The sequence below is a fragment of the Cupressus sempervirens genome, chromosome 3 (genome assembly GCF_028749045.1).
Source record: "Cupressus sempervirens isolate cs-2001-9-10 chromosome 3, ASM2874904v1, whole genome shotgun sequence".
NCBI lineage: Eukaryota > Viridiplantae > Streptophyta > Pinopsida > Cupressales > Cupressaceae > Cupressus > Cupressus sempervirens.
In genome coordinates this window covers 783,682,304-783,696,044 of record NC_143120.1, presented here as the reverse complement: position 1 = coordinate 783,696,044, position 13,741 = coordinate 783,682,304, and the positions used below count along the sequence as shown (strand labels likewise).

Sequence of the window (13,741 nt, the reverse complement as noted above, 5' to 3'; positions counted from 1 at the left end):
ATTTGGTCAGAAAATACCTTGCTTTCAGCCCTCTAATGGCTTCCACAAACTCAGAAAATATCACCATCCAGCCTCTTTCAATCACTTGCAGCACTTCAACTTACCATTTTCATCCCTCCAAGGTTGGACTGTCTTGCACTTAGCCTTTTTGCTTCAGATTTTAAGCTGCTTGGCAGTTGTCTTTATAAATCCTCTTGATTTCTCTTGTCAGTTGATGACCTTTAGAAGGAGATTGGATTGTTGATTTATCACCCACAAGCAGAGTGGAATAAAAGACCAATGGCCTTCTAGAAGCTTCCAATCTTTATTAATTTTCCCCACATTTAATTAATCATTAAAATAATGCCACAATAGAGAAAATCGATCCATGTATGGATCTTTCAAAAAATTGCTTACTGCAGAATCTTCATTCATCAATCCAAGCAAGCATTCACACTTTGGTTCCATCCATGCAATGTAGGGAAAATCAACCAAAGGTACGCATGGAACTCATTTCACCTTAGAAAAACCCTCATCTCACCAGTGAGTAATATTAAACCTCCAAATGTTAGCATAAAACACTAGAGATCTGAAAAGGACTGCTTTTTATAATAAAACACCATTCAACAATGATCAACATAATGGAAATCACCAACTATCAAACAGTTGTTGAAAAGATGACAAAACTTGTACTCAGCTATGATCCTGCTACTCAATACAACTCCTCACATAGGGAGATTTATATTGTGCACTGCTCACCATGGGTTACTGTTCCGAGGGAACAAACAATCAAAAGCTTTAGTATTCTCCATCCATCTTGTTTGAATACATGCACATTCCTAGAGTACATTTCATTCCACATCAGTCAACTTTCCAACAATGCCTCTCACAGACATTCATGACTAATAACTACCCTTTCTGCCCATATAAAAAGGGAATACACAGGAAGTTGTTGACAGTTGGCTATATGTAGATATGTAAATGTTGTCATTAATGGCAACACATGATGTACATGCTTGTAGATAACCTCGGAAATAAAGATACTTAGCTTTTTGGTACTCAGAAAATTTTCTAAGTATGAAAATGGTTTACAGCAGTGTATTGTTTTATATGCAACCTATTTATACGATGTCATTCTTGAGAGAGAAGATATATGGAAACTGTATACATGTTGACGATGATGTGTATAACCTCAAACAGTACGGAAAAGAGATATTTAAGATATACAGATCAGCGGAATGAAAGGTAAAGTAATTATTTTGTTTATAAAATAATTACTTGACCAATTAGGGACGACATCCTAGATGTTTACTCTATATTGGAAAGTTTATTTTGGTCATAGCCAACCTAGCAGCAATTTGTGAAAAGGCATGGTATTTATACAAAGACATCTTGCGAAATTATGAGGACGTGAATTGTGAAGATATATATTAAGTTATATGTGAAAGTTGTGAATCCGAAGTTTTATATCATATGCAGAAGCAAATTTTGATAACCTGATTTTGTGATCCAAGATCGAGCTGAGGTCAAAGATCAGCTGAAGGAAGGTACAGCATTTATACTTATGTTACTTGTTTGGGCAGTGAGCTCTTCTTGCATCCATTGTACCACAACTCTTGACAGGGTTGGAATCTCCTAACAGGAATTCAAAGTCTCCTAACAGGGACTCATATGTACTAAATGAGTTTATAGACTCCTAACAAAGTCCATCCTCTAACAAGGAACATTTATATTAGTACATCATCTTGTGGGTATCATCCCCACCGGGGTTTTCCCTTGGCCAGGGTTTACCTAGTTAACAAAATATGGTGTTATGAGTTCTCTCTGCACATGGTTACTTTTACTATTCAGCATTACTTGCTTACTTTCTTATGCATGGTTCGAAGTAATAAATAATATCCAGTTGGTAACAAAAGTTTGTAGAATACTGATTCACCCCCCCTCTCAATATTCCCTATTGCTAACAATTGGTATCAGAGCTCAATTACTCTGAAGAGGCTTAACAGCTTGAGTAAGATCCCTACAGCTATTGGACAATTGATGAAGAACCTTGAAAAGGCACTTGAACAAATTGATCTCCTTACTGAAGAAAGAGATAAGCTGGAAGATAGCTATGAAGACTCCAAAGTATACATTGGACAACTGAAGGACGAGATTGAACATCTCAAATCCAAGTCTAAATCTACTGAATCTGAAATTGATGATGATGAATATTCAAAAATTGAAAACAAAGTACACGATCTTGAAGCATGAATTGAAGATTACCAATCTAAAGTTCAGTTTGAAGAATGATTCTAGCAAAGTTGAACCTGATTTGAAGACTGAAAATTCAGATCTTAGAGCCAATCTAGCAAAGAAGACATCTGAACTTGAAGCATTAAAAGCAAATCATGAAGAACTTCAAAAGTACAACACTATTGTGAAAGGTGAACTAACTCAAAGCAAGGTACAACTTGAAAAGTTTTATTCTAGCAGGGAAAAGCTTGATGAACAAATGTCAGTACAAAGACCTACCTATGACAAGACTGGTCTTGGTTACCTATTTAACATGTCTACAAAGAAACCTGAAAGTGGATTCAGATCTGGAAGAAAAAGATAAATCCAGTCAATCTTCTGATAAATCTAAATGGTTGGATAAGACAAGAAAACTGAGAAATTGGATGAACCTGAGCAAGTTGAATCTCCTAAAGAAACTCGGTATAAATTTCAAGGTAAGTGTTTTTCATATAATAAAATAGGTCATATGAAAAGAGATTGTGCACATAAGTCATTTAATCATGTTACGAATTTTTATTGTCATAATTGTCATGGTATTGGTCATAAAGCATTTGATTGTAAGAAAGCTAAATATGATAATGATGAAAGGAATAGTAGAATGTGTGGAAATACTAACCCTGTAGATAAAAGAAGATCTAATGAGAGGACATCAAGAGAAAGAAAAGACCTTTTGAAGAAAGAAAGCAAATCATGTGGTATAAGTGTAACAATGTTGGACACATAGCCCGGAATTGTCAAGCATCTATTGATCAACAAAATCCTAGAAGCAAAACCCCAGTATGTCAGTAATGCAACAACTTCGGACATATAGCGAAGTACTGTGGAATGGACATAAGGAACAATGTGGAAATAGAAGGAACAATGAAAGAAACTTCGGAAATTACAAAAGGAACCATGAAAGGAACTCCGAAACTAACAAAGATAATGAAGATCAATGAAATGTAGTTAGTGAACTTCGAGAAGAACTTGATGAGACATTTGTGAAGGGATTAACTATTGGATCTCAAGAAAAGTCAGATGATGCAGAGAAAGGAAGATTGAAGTCAGTAATTGAGTTTGATTCAATCAAGTTGAATTAAGCTTGTTCACAGCACCAGAATTTGAAACTTCATTTAGAGATTGAGCTATGAGTAGCAAGGTTGAGAAAGATGTATCTAGATGTGTTTAGATTGTAGCTAAGCTCGCTTACAATTTGGAGCTTATCGAAACAAGTTTCGAAGGAAATGAAAGTTGCTGTTACAACAGAGAAAGTTTATTTTGTGACAGAAGATGAAATCTATGTTTTCATAGCAAATTTCTTGGAGCGAAGTTTTGTGGAGCATTGTCATGATGAAAGGAAGCTATGGTTAACCTCGGGTAGCATTTGAAGATCAAATAGATGATTTTAAGCAGATATTTGATTTCAAAATGAAATTAATAGCTTTTTTAGCAAAGTACGCAATTAATGCAAGTTCAAGTTGGATAAATAGAGTACGAACTTGATTATTTCCACATTGCAATTATCTCAGAAGCTAAGAGCACTCAAAAGCGATTTGACAAAGCAATTTCGAGCTAAAACCTACTTTGAAAAAAGGTATTTTATCCTTTTTCGCACAAAATTTCTTTGATAAATTTCTATTTGGTGAAGTAATGGATATGTCAATTGTTCACAATGTTGAAAATATTGAGAGACCCAAATTGAAGGTTTTACCTATGAAACCCTTAGAAGGAAACCTTAATTTGGCTCTATCAACAACTTCGAACAACGTAGTTTATTTGGAAGACATAGGAAACTATTTGTCTAGCAAGTTTGAAACTGTTGGAGGTGAATTTATGAACAAGGATATGGAAATTGTTTTCAATCATGATATGACTGTGAAGCTCGGATTTGAACATATAAAAGATTTAGATTTATTCAAATATTATTTCTATCAAGAACTTGATAACGAACAATGGACTCAAATTATATTAAGCAGAATTCATAATGGGAAGTTTTGGATGGGAGACAATGTAGTTGACATTTCTACCGACTTTATTCATGAGGTTACTGGTCTTAGCTAACAAGGCAGTATACCCATTGGTGAGAAATTAGTCAAGAAGAAGGTTGAACTCAATACTAAAGCAGTTTATAATGGCAAGGCAATGGTGATCGGCACCATCAATCAATATGATGTGAGATTCTTGAGCAGAATCATTGCATATTCTATTTGTGCAAGTTTTAAGAGTGATGAGTTGTCAACAAGCTTTATCTATGCAGCCTACAAGATTTGTGTTGAGAAAGAACAAGTGAATTTGAGTGAGATTTTGAGAGTACAACTCCTTGAGAATTTGGAGAAGATTAACAAAACTAAGAATGGTGTATTCAGATTTCAGTCACTAATCAATCATATTTTCTTTCATATACTTAAAAGATTTCCATTTCTATCAATTACAGGAATCATGAACAATGAAAGATGTACTATGGATAAGATAACAAATGTAGATAAAATCTTGGACAGCCGTAATTTGATTATGAGAACATTCCAAAATAAAATGAAACAAAAATTCAGAATTGCACCAACAATTGTTGACAGATTTAAGGATGACATATGTTTTATGGTAGATACAGACCTAACTTATGTTGAAGCAGTAGAACCAAGGGAAACATTTCTTGAACCCTTAGGTTATGAATTGAGTGATGATGTAGCTATTGGTTATATTGATCTATTATTGAACTCTGAAAAGGACCAAGCTTCATACAAATTTGGAACATATGAAAAGTTAACTCAGTCAGCTTACCAGGCATTTTTAGAAAAAGCATCTCATAAGAAGGTTGAGACTACGATAAAGAAAGCACTGATTGAGGCTGGTATGATAGAAAGAGAATCACAGGCAGTCAGACAAACAATATCTGGACTGAAACAAACTAGTGAACAAGGTGTGATGTATGTGACACCTCTATCAGTTGCTCAAGCATCAGGAGTATCCATTGCAGCAACTCCTAAGAGCAAAGCATTCCATATGTTGTTGTATCAGCTGAGCAACCTAGTGAACCCAAAAGAAAGTTTGAAAGGTTAGTATAAGTTGAGACTCATAAGTCAAAAAGAGTTGAGCAACAAGCTACTAGACCTGAGAAAAGGAAGAAAACATTGCTGACAATTTGAAGATTCCAGTGAGGAATATGATGAGGAACAAAAAGTTAAGCAGCCTGAAAAAGTTATTGCTTCTAAGCAGCCAGTAGGAAAACAAGGCAACCTTGGAAACCAAAGATAGAAAAGATTAACACATCTATTGCCAATAAGGGGAACTTTGTGCAAATGAATAAGTTTTATGATTTGTACAATGATATTGACAAAGAACATATTGATATCTCTACTGTGAGATATATAATTCTTAACAATTTGAAACTTGAAGACATTGAAGGCATTGTAATTCAGAAAGTCTATGACAGACTTATAGCTAAGAAGCATCAGTTCGTGAAGAAGACATAGAACTTCAGAAATCTATGTTAAAAACTATGTGCAAAACTGATAAAGAAGAAGAAATCAAGAAATTGATGAACAATCTAGCACCTTACTTACGAAGTAAGATGAGGCCATTTCTGTTTATGGGAGGTGAGAAAAATGTCATAAGAAGTGAAACAGCTGCAGCCATCGACAAGATGATGATTGAGTTAAAGACTGCACCTACCACTACAGAAAAAACTTCAGTAAATGGTGATACAATGCAAATTGATCAAACTAATATCACAATTAATATTGAAGATGATCCTTTTGCAAGTTGTGATCAGCCTGAGTCCCATTTCGGAAACTTCTAGATCATTTAAAACTGATTGAAGAGGAGAAAAGGCAATTAGAAGAGGAAAAGGAAAAGGTTGAAGAAGCCAATCTAAAGTTGCTTGAGGAGGAGAAGCAGCTAGAAGAAGAAAAGAAAGAACTAGAAAGGAAGGAAAAAGAGAATGAAGGAGAGAGAAAAACAAGCAAGATAGTAGAGACGAAACAAAAGGGAGACTCATCCACTCCACTATCTCTTGCCGACCTTACAGGTGATGATGATGATCAATCTAACTTGATCTCATCTTTAAACAAATTGATTGAGAAGAACAGAAAAGTCAAGAGTCTACAAAGTACATTAATGGAGGTGACTAACAGATTGCACAACACTCTGGCAGCCAAACATGCAGAAGCAGACCCCGAACAAAGAGCCAAAGCAGTAGTCAAATCTTTTGATGATGAATTTACAGAATTGTTAAGTGTTACAGAATCTAAGGCTCAAATTTCTCATGATGCTAATCTTTTTAGCACTGTTTTTCAAAACATAAAGAATGATTTGCTGACTCTTGATACTTATATCAAGGAACTTCAAAGATGTCAACAAGATGACAAGGTACTGTACCAATGAGTGCTTCACCCCTGTGAGCATCACCTAGATCCAATGAGTGCTAAGTGTTCCATTTATTCTCATGAGAGATGGATTCATGTTGAATCACTACTCATGAAACATGGGTCATCGAGTTTGACTCAAAAATCACACAGTTAAATCCTGATATTCACATCACAAGGTACTGTACATCAAATGTATTTATCTCACAAGTTGACTAAAGATTTGGATAATAAGATGGAAGGGAAGTAGAGTAAGCTAGCAAATCTCACAAGTCAGTTATAGCAACCCTCTAGAAGAGTTGATGATTTTGAAGGACAAGTTGTCGATGTTCACACTGACATCAGGAAACTGCAACTTGAAAAAGAGCAAATTTGGAGAAGATTATCAGATTTCAGAGAATCTATAACTCTAAAACTATCAGCCATTGAGAGACAATTGGAGGAATTTGTTAAAAGCAAAGGACACTTATTCCAATTTTATATATTCCGATGTCAATACAGTTGAGATTGCATCATATGCCTTATGTGCAATTCTCACTACCGTCGAAGCAACTGAGGACACATGGGTCAACGGTATGGACAGTCTAAAGGAAAATTTTGATGATTGTATAAAGATTATATCAGCTTGAGGCAGCTAGACAGAAATTTTGACAGAACTTTTTGACAACAGTTAGACAGAACTTTTTGACAATTTTTGGACATTCTGACCTTTGTCATTAATGTCAAAGGAGGAGAAGTTGTATGAGACTATTGTAAGTAAGTTATCCATTTAGTCATGTCAAAAGGGAGAGCATTTTATAAGATGAAGTATTTGTAATAGATGGTAAGTGTAGTAATGTTGTAAGTTTTGGAAAAGTTTTTAATACTTAGCCAATTTTCCTACTTTGTTGCCATCAATGCTAAAGGGGGAGATTGTTGACGATTGGCTATATGTAGATATGTAAATGTTGTCATTAATGGCAACACATGATGTACATGCTTGTAGATAACCTCGGAAATAAAGATACTTAGCTTTTTGGTACTCAAAAAATTGTCTAAGTATAAAAATGATTTACAGCAGTGTATTGCTTTATATGCAACCTATGTTATTTTTGAGAGAGAAGATATATGGAAACTGTATACATTTTGATGATAATGTGTATAACCTCGAACATCAGTAAGGACAGTATGGAAAAGAGATACTTAAGATTTACAAAACAACGAAATGAAAGGTAAAGGAATTATTTTGTTTACAAAATAATTACTTGACTAATTAGGGATGACATCCTAGATGTTTACTCTATATTGAAAAGTTTATTTTGGTCTTAACCGACCTAGCAGCAATTTGTGAAAAGGCATGGTATTTATGCAAAGATGTCTCGCAAAATTATGAGGAAGTGAATTGTAAAGATATATATGAAGTTATATGTGAAAGTTGTGAATGCAAAGTTTTATATCATATGCAGAAGCGAATTTTGATAACCTGATTTTGTGATCCGAGATTGAGCTGAAGTCAAAGATCAGCTGAAGGAAGGTACAACATCTATACTTTTGTTACTTGTTTGAGCAATGAGCTCTTCTTGCATCCATTGTACCAAAACTCCTAACAGGGATTCAAAGTCTCCTAACAGGGACTCATATGCATTGAATGAGTTTATAGACTCCTAATAGGGTCCATCCTCTAACAAAGAACATTTATATTAGTACATCATCTTGTTGGTATCATCCCCACCGGGGTTTTCCCTTGGCCAAGGTTTCCTTAGTTAACAAAATATGGTGTTATGAGTTCTCTCTGTGCATGGTTACTTTTACCATTCAGCATTACTTGTTTACTTTCTTATGCATGGTTCAAAGTAATAAATAATATCTAGTTGGTAACAAAAGTTTGTAGAATACTGATTCAAACCCCCCGCCCCCCCCCCCGCCCCCCAATATTCCCTATTCCTAACAAACACGCCTTCATAAAAAGGGAATAATCATTCAGAGTTTCCTGATTAGAAAACTAAAAGAACACATTGAGACCTTCACCAACTACTCCAAATCAAAACCCATGTGAAGTCAATTCTACTCTGTACCCCTATTGGGTACTACTTGTGCTTGGAAACAGCCAATTTTCAGGCCAATTTGATAGCATGGATATGCTATAATGGGCAGCTCAAATGACGAACAAAGCCTGTGGAAATCAGAAATTATCTACAGCTAATCCTAACAGAAGTATAGTAACCCAAACTTTGGCAAGGACGCTATAATTTTCCCAAGGAATGAAGCAGTTGTATCTAGGAACGATGGCCTTGTGATAGCCCCTAACTGAATATTTAAATATATATTAATTTTATATAAAAATTAGTAACTGAACAACTGAATACACTATTATTAAGTAAATAATTGAATAATAATAATAAATATTGCTTACTAAATATATATATATATATATATATATATGTGTGTGAAAATTAAATATTAATTAAACAAAGTCAACTATTATTCTTAATTAATTTAATTAACAAGTTAATTATTACTCTTATAAACAAGTTACTTAATATTCTTAACTAGTAAATTAATCAATATGGCACTTAATAACTGCATCCATGTCATTAACATATTATTCATTCAGAGATTTTTAAAATAATAATTTATTATTTATTTAATGTGCAATACGGTACTTTATTTATAATTTTAGGTGATAAGATTGTCTCTGATCTTATCTGCCATTTTTTTTATAAACTTGCTTATTTTTTAAATATTGTAAACTTATTTATTGAGTGCCTTTGCTCATTGTTAATACATCAAATAATTTACCAATTACTTGTGTAATATAGTATCCAAGTGAGCTTAAATTATTTTTTCCGAAAAATTTATAATTTCTCTTATGAAATTATTTGCATTAAATTTTTTAAATTAATTTTCTTTAGGCTGGGCTCATCAGTATTTTAGTCTGCAAATCTTTTTCAGAACCCAAATACGGTTTCACAGCAATTTTCTCTCTGCAAATCCCAACCATTACTGGTTGGTTTTTGGGCTACAAACTGTTTTGAACACTGGGCGAATTCATTATGCAAATCGCATCAATCTTTGGTGTCATTTTTCAAAACCACGAGTTATTTTTATCTGCTCATTTTGCTGGCTCTTTCTCTGGTTTTCTTCGTGTAGATATTTGGTTGTATGCATCTTCTTTGGGAGCCATTCTTGTAGACGTGATTTTGCAGACATGATTTTAGACTTTTTTGTGGCCCATTTCCTGCAATTTTCCCTACAAATCATGGCCTCTTTCTGCTCCTTGGGCATTGTCTAGAGTTTTTAAAACTGTGTGTTTAATCTGCAGCCAGAAACTCTTGTTTCCACCACTTTTTTACAGTCAAATCTGCCATATTTGTGGGTTTTTCAAAAACAGCTGGGGTTTCTTTCAAAACTCTCAAATGCTTTGCCATTTTGAAACACTTATTGTAGAGTCTAGGTGGGTTTTTCAAGATCTCATCTAAGTCGTCAGGATTTTTTGGGTATCTCGTTTTCGTGGCTTGATTTCCATGTCCAAGTTTCATTCTAATTTCATCTCTTTTTGGATTTTTTGAGATCTCTTCTAGGTCTTCGTCAAAATGTTTTGAGTATTTTGAAAATTGTCTCAAAGTCTATGCCTTGATTTTGTGCCAGCAGATTTGAAATCTATATGTCTCAATGCATTGAAATTCATGAATAAAATTTCATGCAATCAGCATCTTCAAAGCCTCCTGTTTTTCATGTCTAGAAAAAGATGGCTATATTGACTAACATCATGTTGGAAGGCAGTCAATGTTTCAATGGTAGAAACTACAACACTTGAAAGCAGCGAATGATGACCATTTTTTAATATTGCTGCCTTGATAAGATCATTTTGGGCACAATCCAGCATCCAGCCACAGCAGATAAGGATCATGAAAAGTTTGATGAGCGCAATCAGGAAGTTGTTATGTTCATTAAGACTTTCTGTAATAGATGATCAGCACAGGTTCCCTCCGAAAATCAGCTACGAAGATTTGGGAGCACCTAAAGGCCTTGTAAGAAACCTCTAATAAAAGTTGCGCATTTTTTATAAGAATCAGCTTTTCTCCATCATGACGGATGAGAGAATATCCTTACAGGAACATCTAACAAGATTAAGGACATCTATGATCAGTTGGAGGTGATTGGTCGAAAAATGGAGGAAGAAGACATGGTGGTTATTACCTTGAAGAGCCTTTCGAGGTCTTGTGAACATTTTGTTGAAACTCTCAACATTGCTTCCACGAATGTTGATCTGAAGTTTCCAGGCCTTTAGACCAAGCTTCTTTAGCAAGACCATTGGAAACAACAGTTTGGCACTGGTTCTTCATCTTCTACAAAAAATGCTTTAGCAACACACTCTTAGCCGAAAAACAAAGGGAAAGATCGGCCTTCGTAGAAAAAAGGCTGAGGTCAACCTAAGGACAGTTTTAAGAAAAAGAATATACTGTGTAATTAGTGTCACAAATTTGGTCACATGAAGAAGGATTGTCGTTAGCGATTGGCAAGGGAGGGTCTCCATCATAAAGCTCACGTAGCTAAGCATACTGAGCAGAAAGAATCTGCCTTTTATGCCTCCATGGTTAAAAGCTCTGCAAATCATGTGATGTCTTCTGCCTAGTACATTGACTCAAGTGCTTCAGGTCACTTAACTAATCGGTGTGATTGGTTCACATACTTCTCTTCGTTCACTAACTTAATTGTTTTTGGAGGAGAAGAATACACAGTTGTGGGTAATGGTATTGTTTACATACATTCTGGAGGGAGGGGACTCATATTCTTCAATATGTACTATGCTCCTAGCATAGAACTAAATCTTCTCTCAGTCAATCAAATCATGCGGAATTCTCCTCAGCTGAATGTTGTATTCAACTCATACAAGTGTTTGATTATTGATCGAGAGACTCGCACTCTTGTAGTTGTTGGCATTGGGGATCATGGTCTTTACCAACTTGTGGATACTGGTGATTCTCCGGAGTGAGCCATGGAAGCCAGAAGTTATTCCATCGCCAATCTTCGACATCAATGGCATGGGCACTTAAATGTGCACCATCTCTCTCAATAGGCTCACAAGGGACTTGTAGCTAGTTTATCTGAGATCTAGACTCAACATCATGGTATTTGCAGAGCTTGTCAGGCTAGGAAGCAGCACAGGAGACTGTTCATGGATGGTGACTCATGGTGAGTGTTACATCCCCTATTTTGTGATTTTGATAAGTTATCTAGCCATTGATATTTCAAGCTAACCCAAAATGGTTGGTAAAATTAGTTACTAATTTTTTATTCCTTATGAATGGGAACATTGGTTATTTGTTATTCCTTATGATGGGAGCACCAGAGTTCAGACTGTGGCATGACAAATCTAATGATTTTACTTTATATGTTTATACCGATGTTGATTGAGCAGGCAGTATGGATGACAAAAAGAGCACCAGTGGTGGAGCATTTTTTCTTGGAGGAAGATTAGTCTCTTGGTTAAGCAAGAAGCAAGATTGTATCCCACCGAGTACAATAGAGGCAGAATGTGTTGAAAAAGCAAACAATTGTAATCAAGTAGTTTGGATGAAGCAAATGTTGAAAGATATAAGGATAGAATTCAGTGAACCTGTTGTCATAGATTGTGATAACACAAGCACAGTGAATATGTCTAAGAATCGAATGTTGCATTCTAAGACTAAGCACATTTCTATCAAATATCACATGTCGAGACAGACAGTTGCAGAAAAGGAAATCAAATTGGAGTATGTAAGCACCAAAGAGCACATAGCAGATATTTTCACCAAGCCTCTTCTTAAAGAGACTTTTGAGTACTTGCGAGGTATGCTAGGGGTTATACCCCTACCTACATCAAAGTAGATGATGCAAGAGTGCATCAGTCTAGTGATACAGAGCACCATTGTTCGTCTGGACTGAATGTTGATGCTTCCTATATGGAGGAGTATCTGTGATGGGCAGAGTCCTCTAGGACTCTTGATGGATGTTGTTTTGAATAGTGTCTTTAGGCACTTGAGCAGGTCAGCGATAGTTGATGCAGTGATAGATAGTTGTTGAAACCTTTGACACTGATGTTAATGGGGGAGAGATTACAGCATGAAAAACATTTTGATACATGGAGAAGTTACAGAGCATGTTCAAGTATATCAATAGGGGAGAATGATTGATGAAGAGGATTTGAAAAGAAAGGATAACAGTCTTTAGCAATTGATATTCTTGGAACTAGATGTTTTTCATCTATGTTGCCATCAATGCCAAAGGGGGAGATTGTTGGAAGCATGAATGTTGATGATACTCCTATAGGGGAGTATTGAAGAAACATGATTAGATCATTATAATAATGATATGTTACATTCATGACTATGTTTGTCATTGATATCAACATAGTAGTTTTCTGTGGTATCTGATAGAAGAACAGCAGTAAAGATGAAGTTGGTAGGGACAGATCATTGAGTATTTTCACTAGCAAGGTTAATGGGAGATACTACTAAGTGTCTAGCACATGCAGCTAACCTCAAGTGCATAAGATATTAAGTCTGGAAGAAGTTATGCAAGTTTTGGTGAAGACTATTCTGAGACAGAGTTTACAGAAGCATGTTCTGGTAAACTTGTCATATCTCTTAGCAGAGTTATTATTCTGAGAAGCAAGGTTAAAGGCGTGTAGAAGACATGTTGGAGATGGTGTGGCTAAGCTCGCTCGTCATAATATTACATGTACGGAAAATTATTCAAGTTACAAGGCAACTGATTGATGTTATTGCTAAGTATAATGTGTTCTTAATGAGGTCCTTTAATAATTAATTGAGGTGTAATAGTCGACTCAAGGAATTGTTTTATGGATTCGGTATAAAGGATATTTTCCTTTGTTATGTATGAAAGAATGCAGTAAGCAAGAAGAGCGAAAAGGAGAAGAGAAGATATAATTGCGAAAATAAACAGAGCAAAGCGAAGTTGGAGAAAACTTCATTGCCGAGGTTTTATTTTGAGATCTGAGGTTTGATATTTGGATCCGAGGTTCGTGACCTGGTCTACAAGGTCTGACAATGATTGGTCTGGTTGACAAGACAAAGGAAAGAGGTTAAAGCACAGTACAAACAATCATTCTGCAAGGAATAGTTGAGAGATTAGTTGGACAATAAAGTTCAATGGTCTTGCCC

General features: G+C 35.3%; 1 protein-coding gene across 3 annotated transcripts in view; it reads right to left on the bottom strand.

The window, feature by feature from the left end:
- LOC149569133 (uncharacterized) overlaps positions 1–13,741 on the bottom strand; it is a 63,345-nt gene that overhangs the window by 16,527 nt on the left and 33,077 nt on the right. Inside the window, exon 4 of one of the 3 annotated variants that reach the window (XM_089821908.1) lies at positions 5,171–5,259. The exons of the other annotated variants lie outside the window; for them this stretch is intronic. Within the exon in view, the coding sequence (XP_089678034.1) occupies positions 5,191–5,259 (69 nt within the window). The 3' untranslated portion in view covers positions 5,171–5,190. The remainder of the gene's footprint in view (positions 1–5,170; positions 5,260–13,741) is intronic. 3 annotated transcript variants of the gene reach the window in all.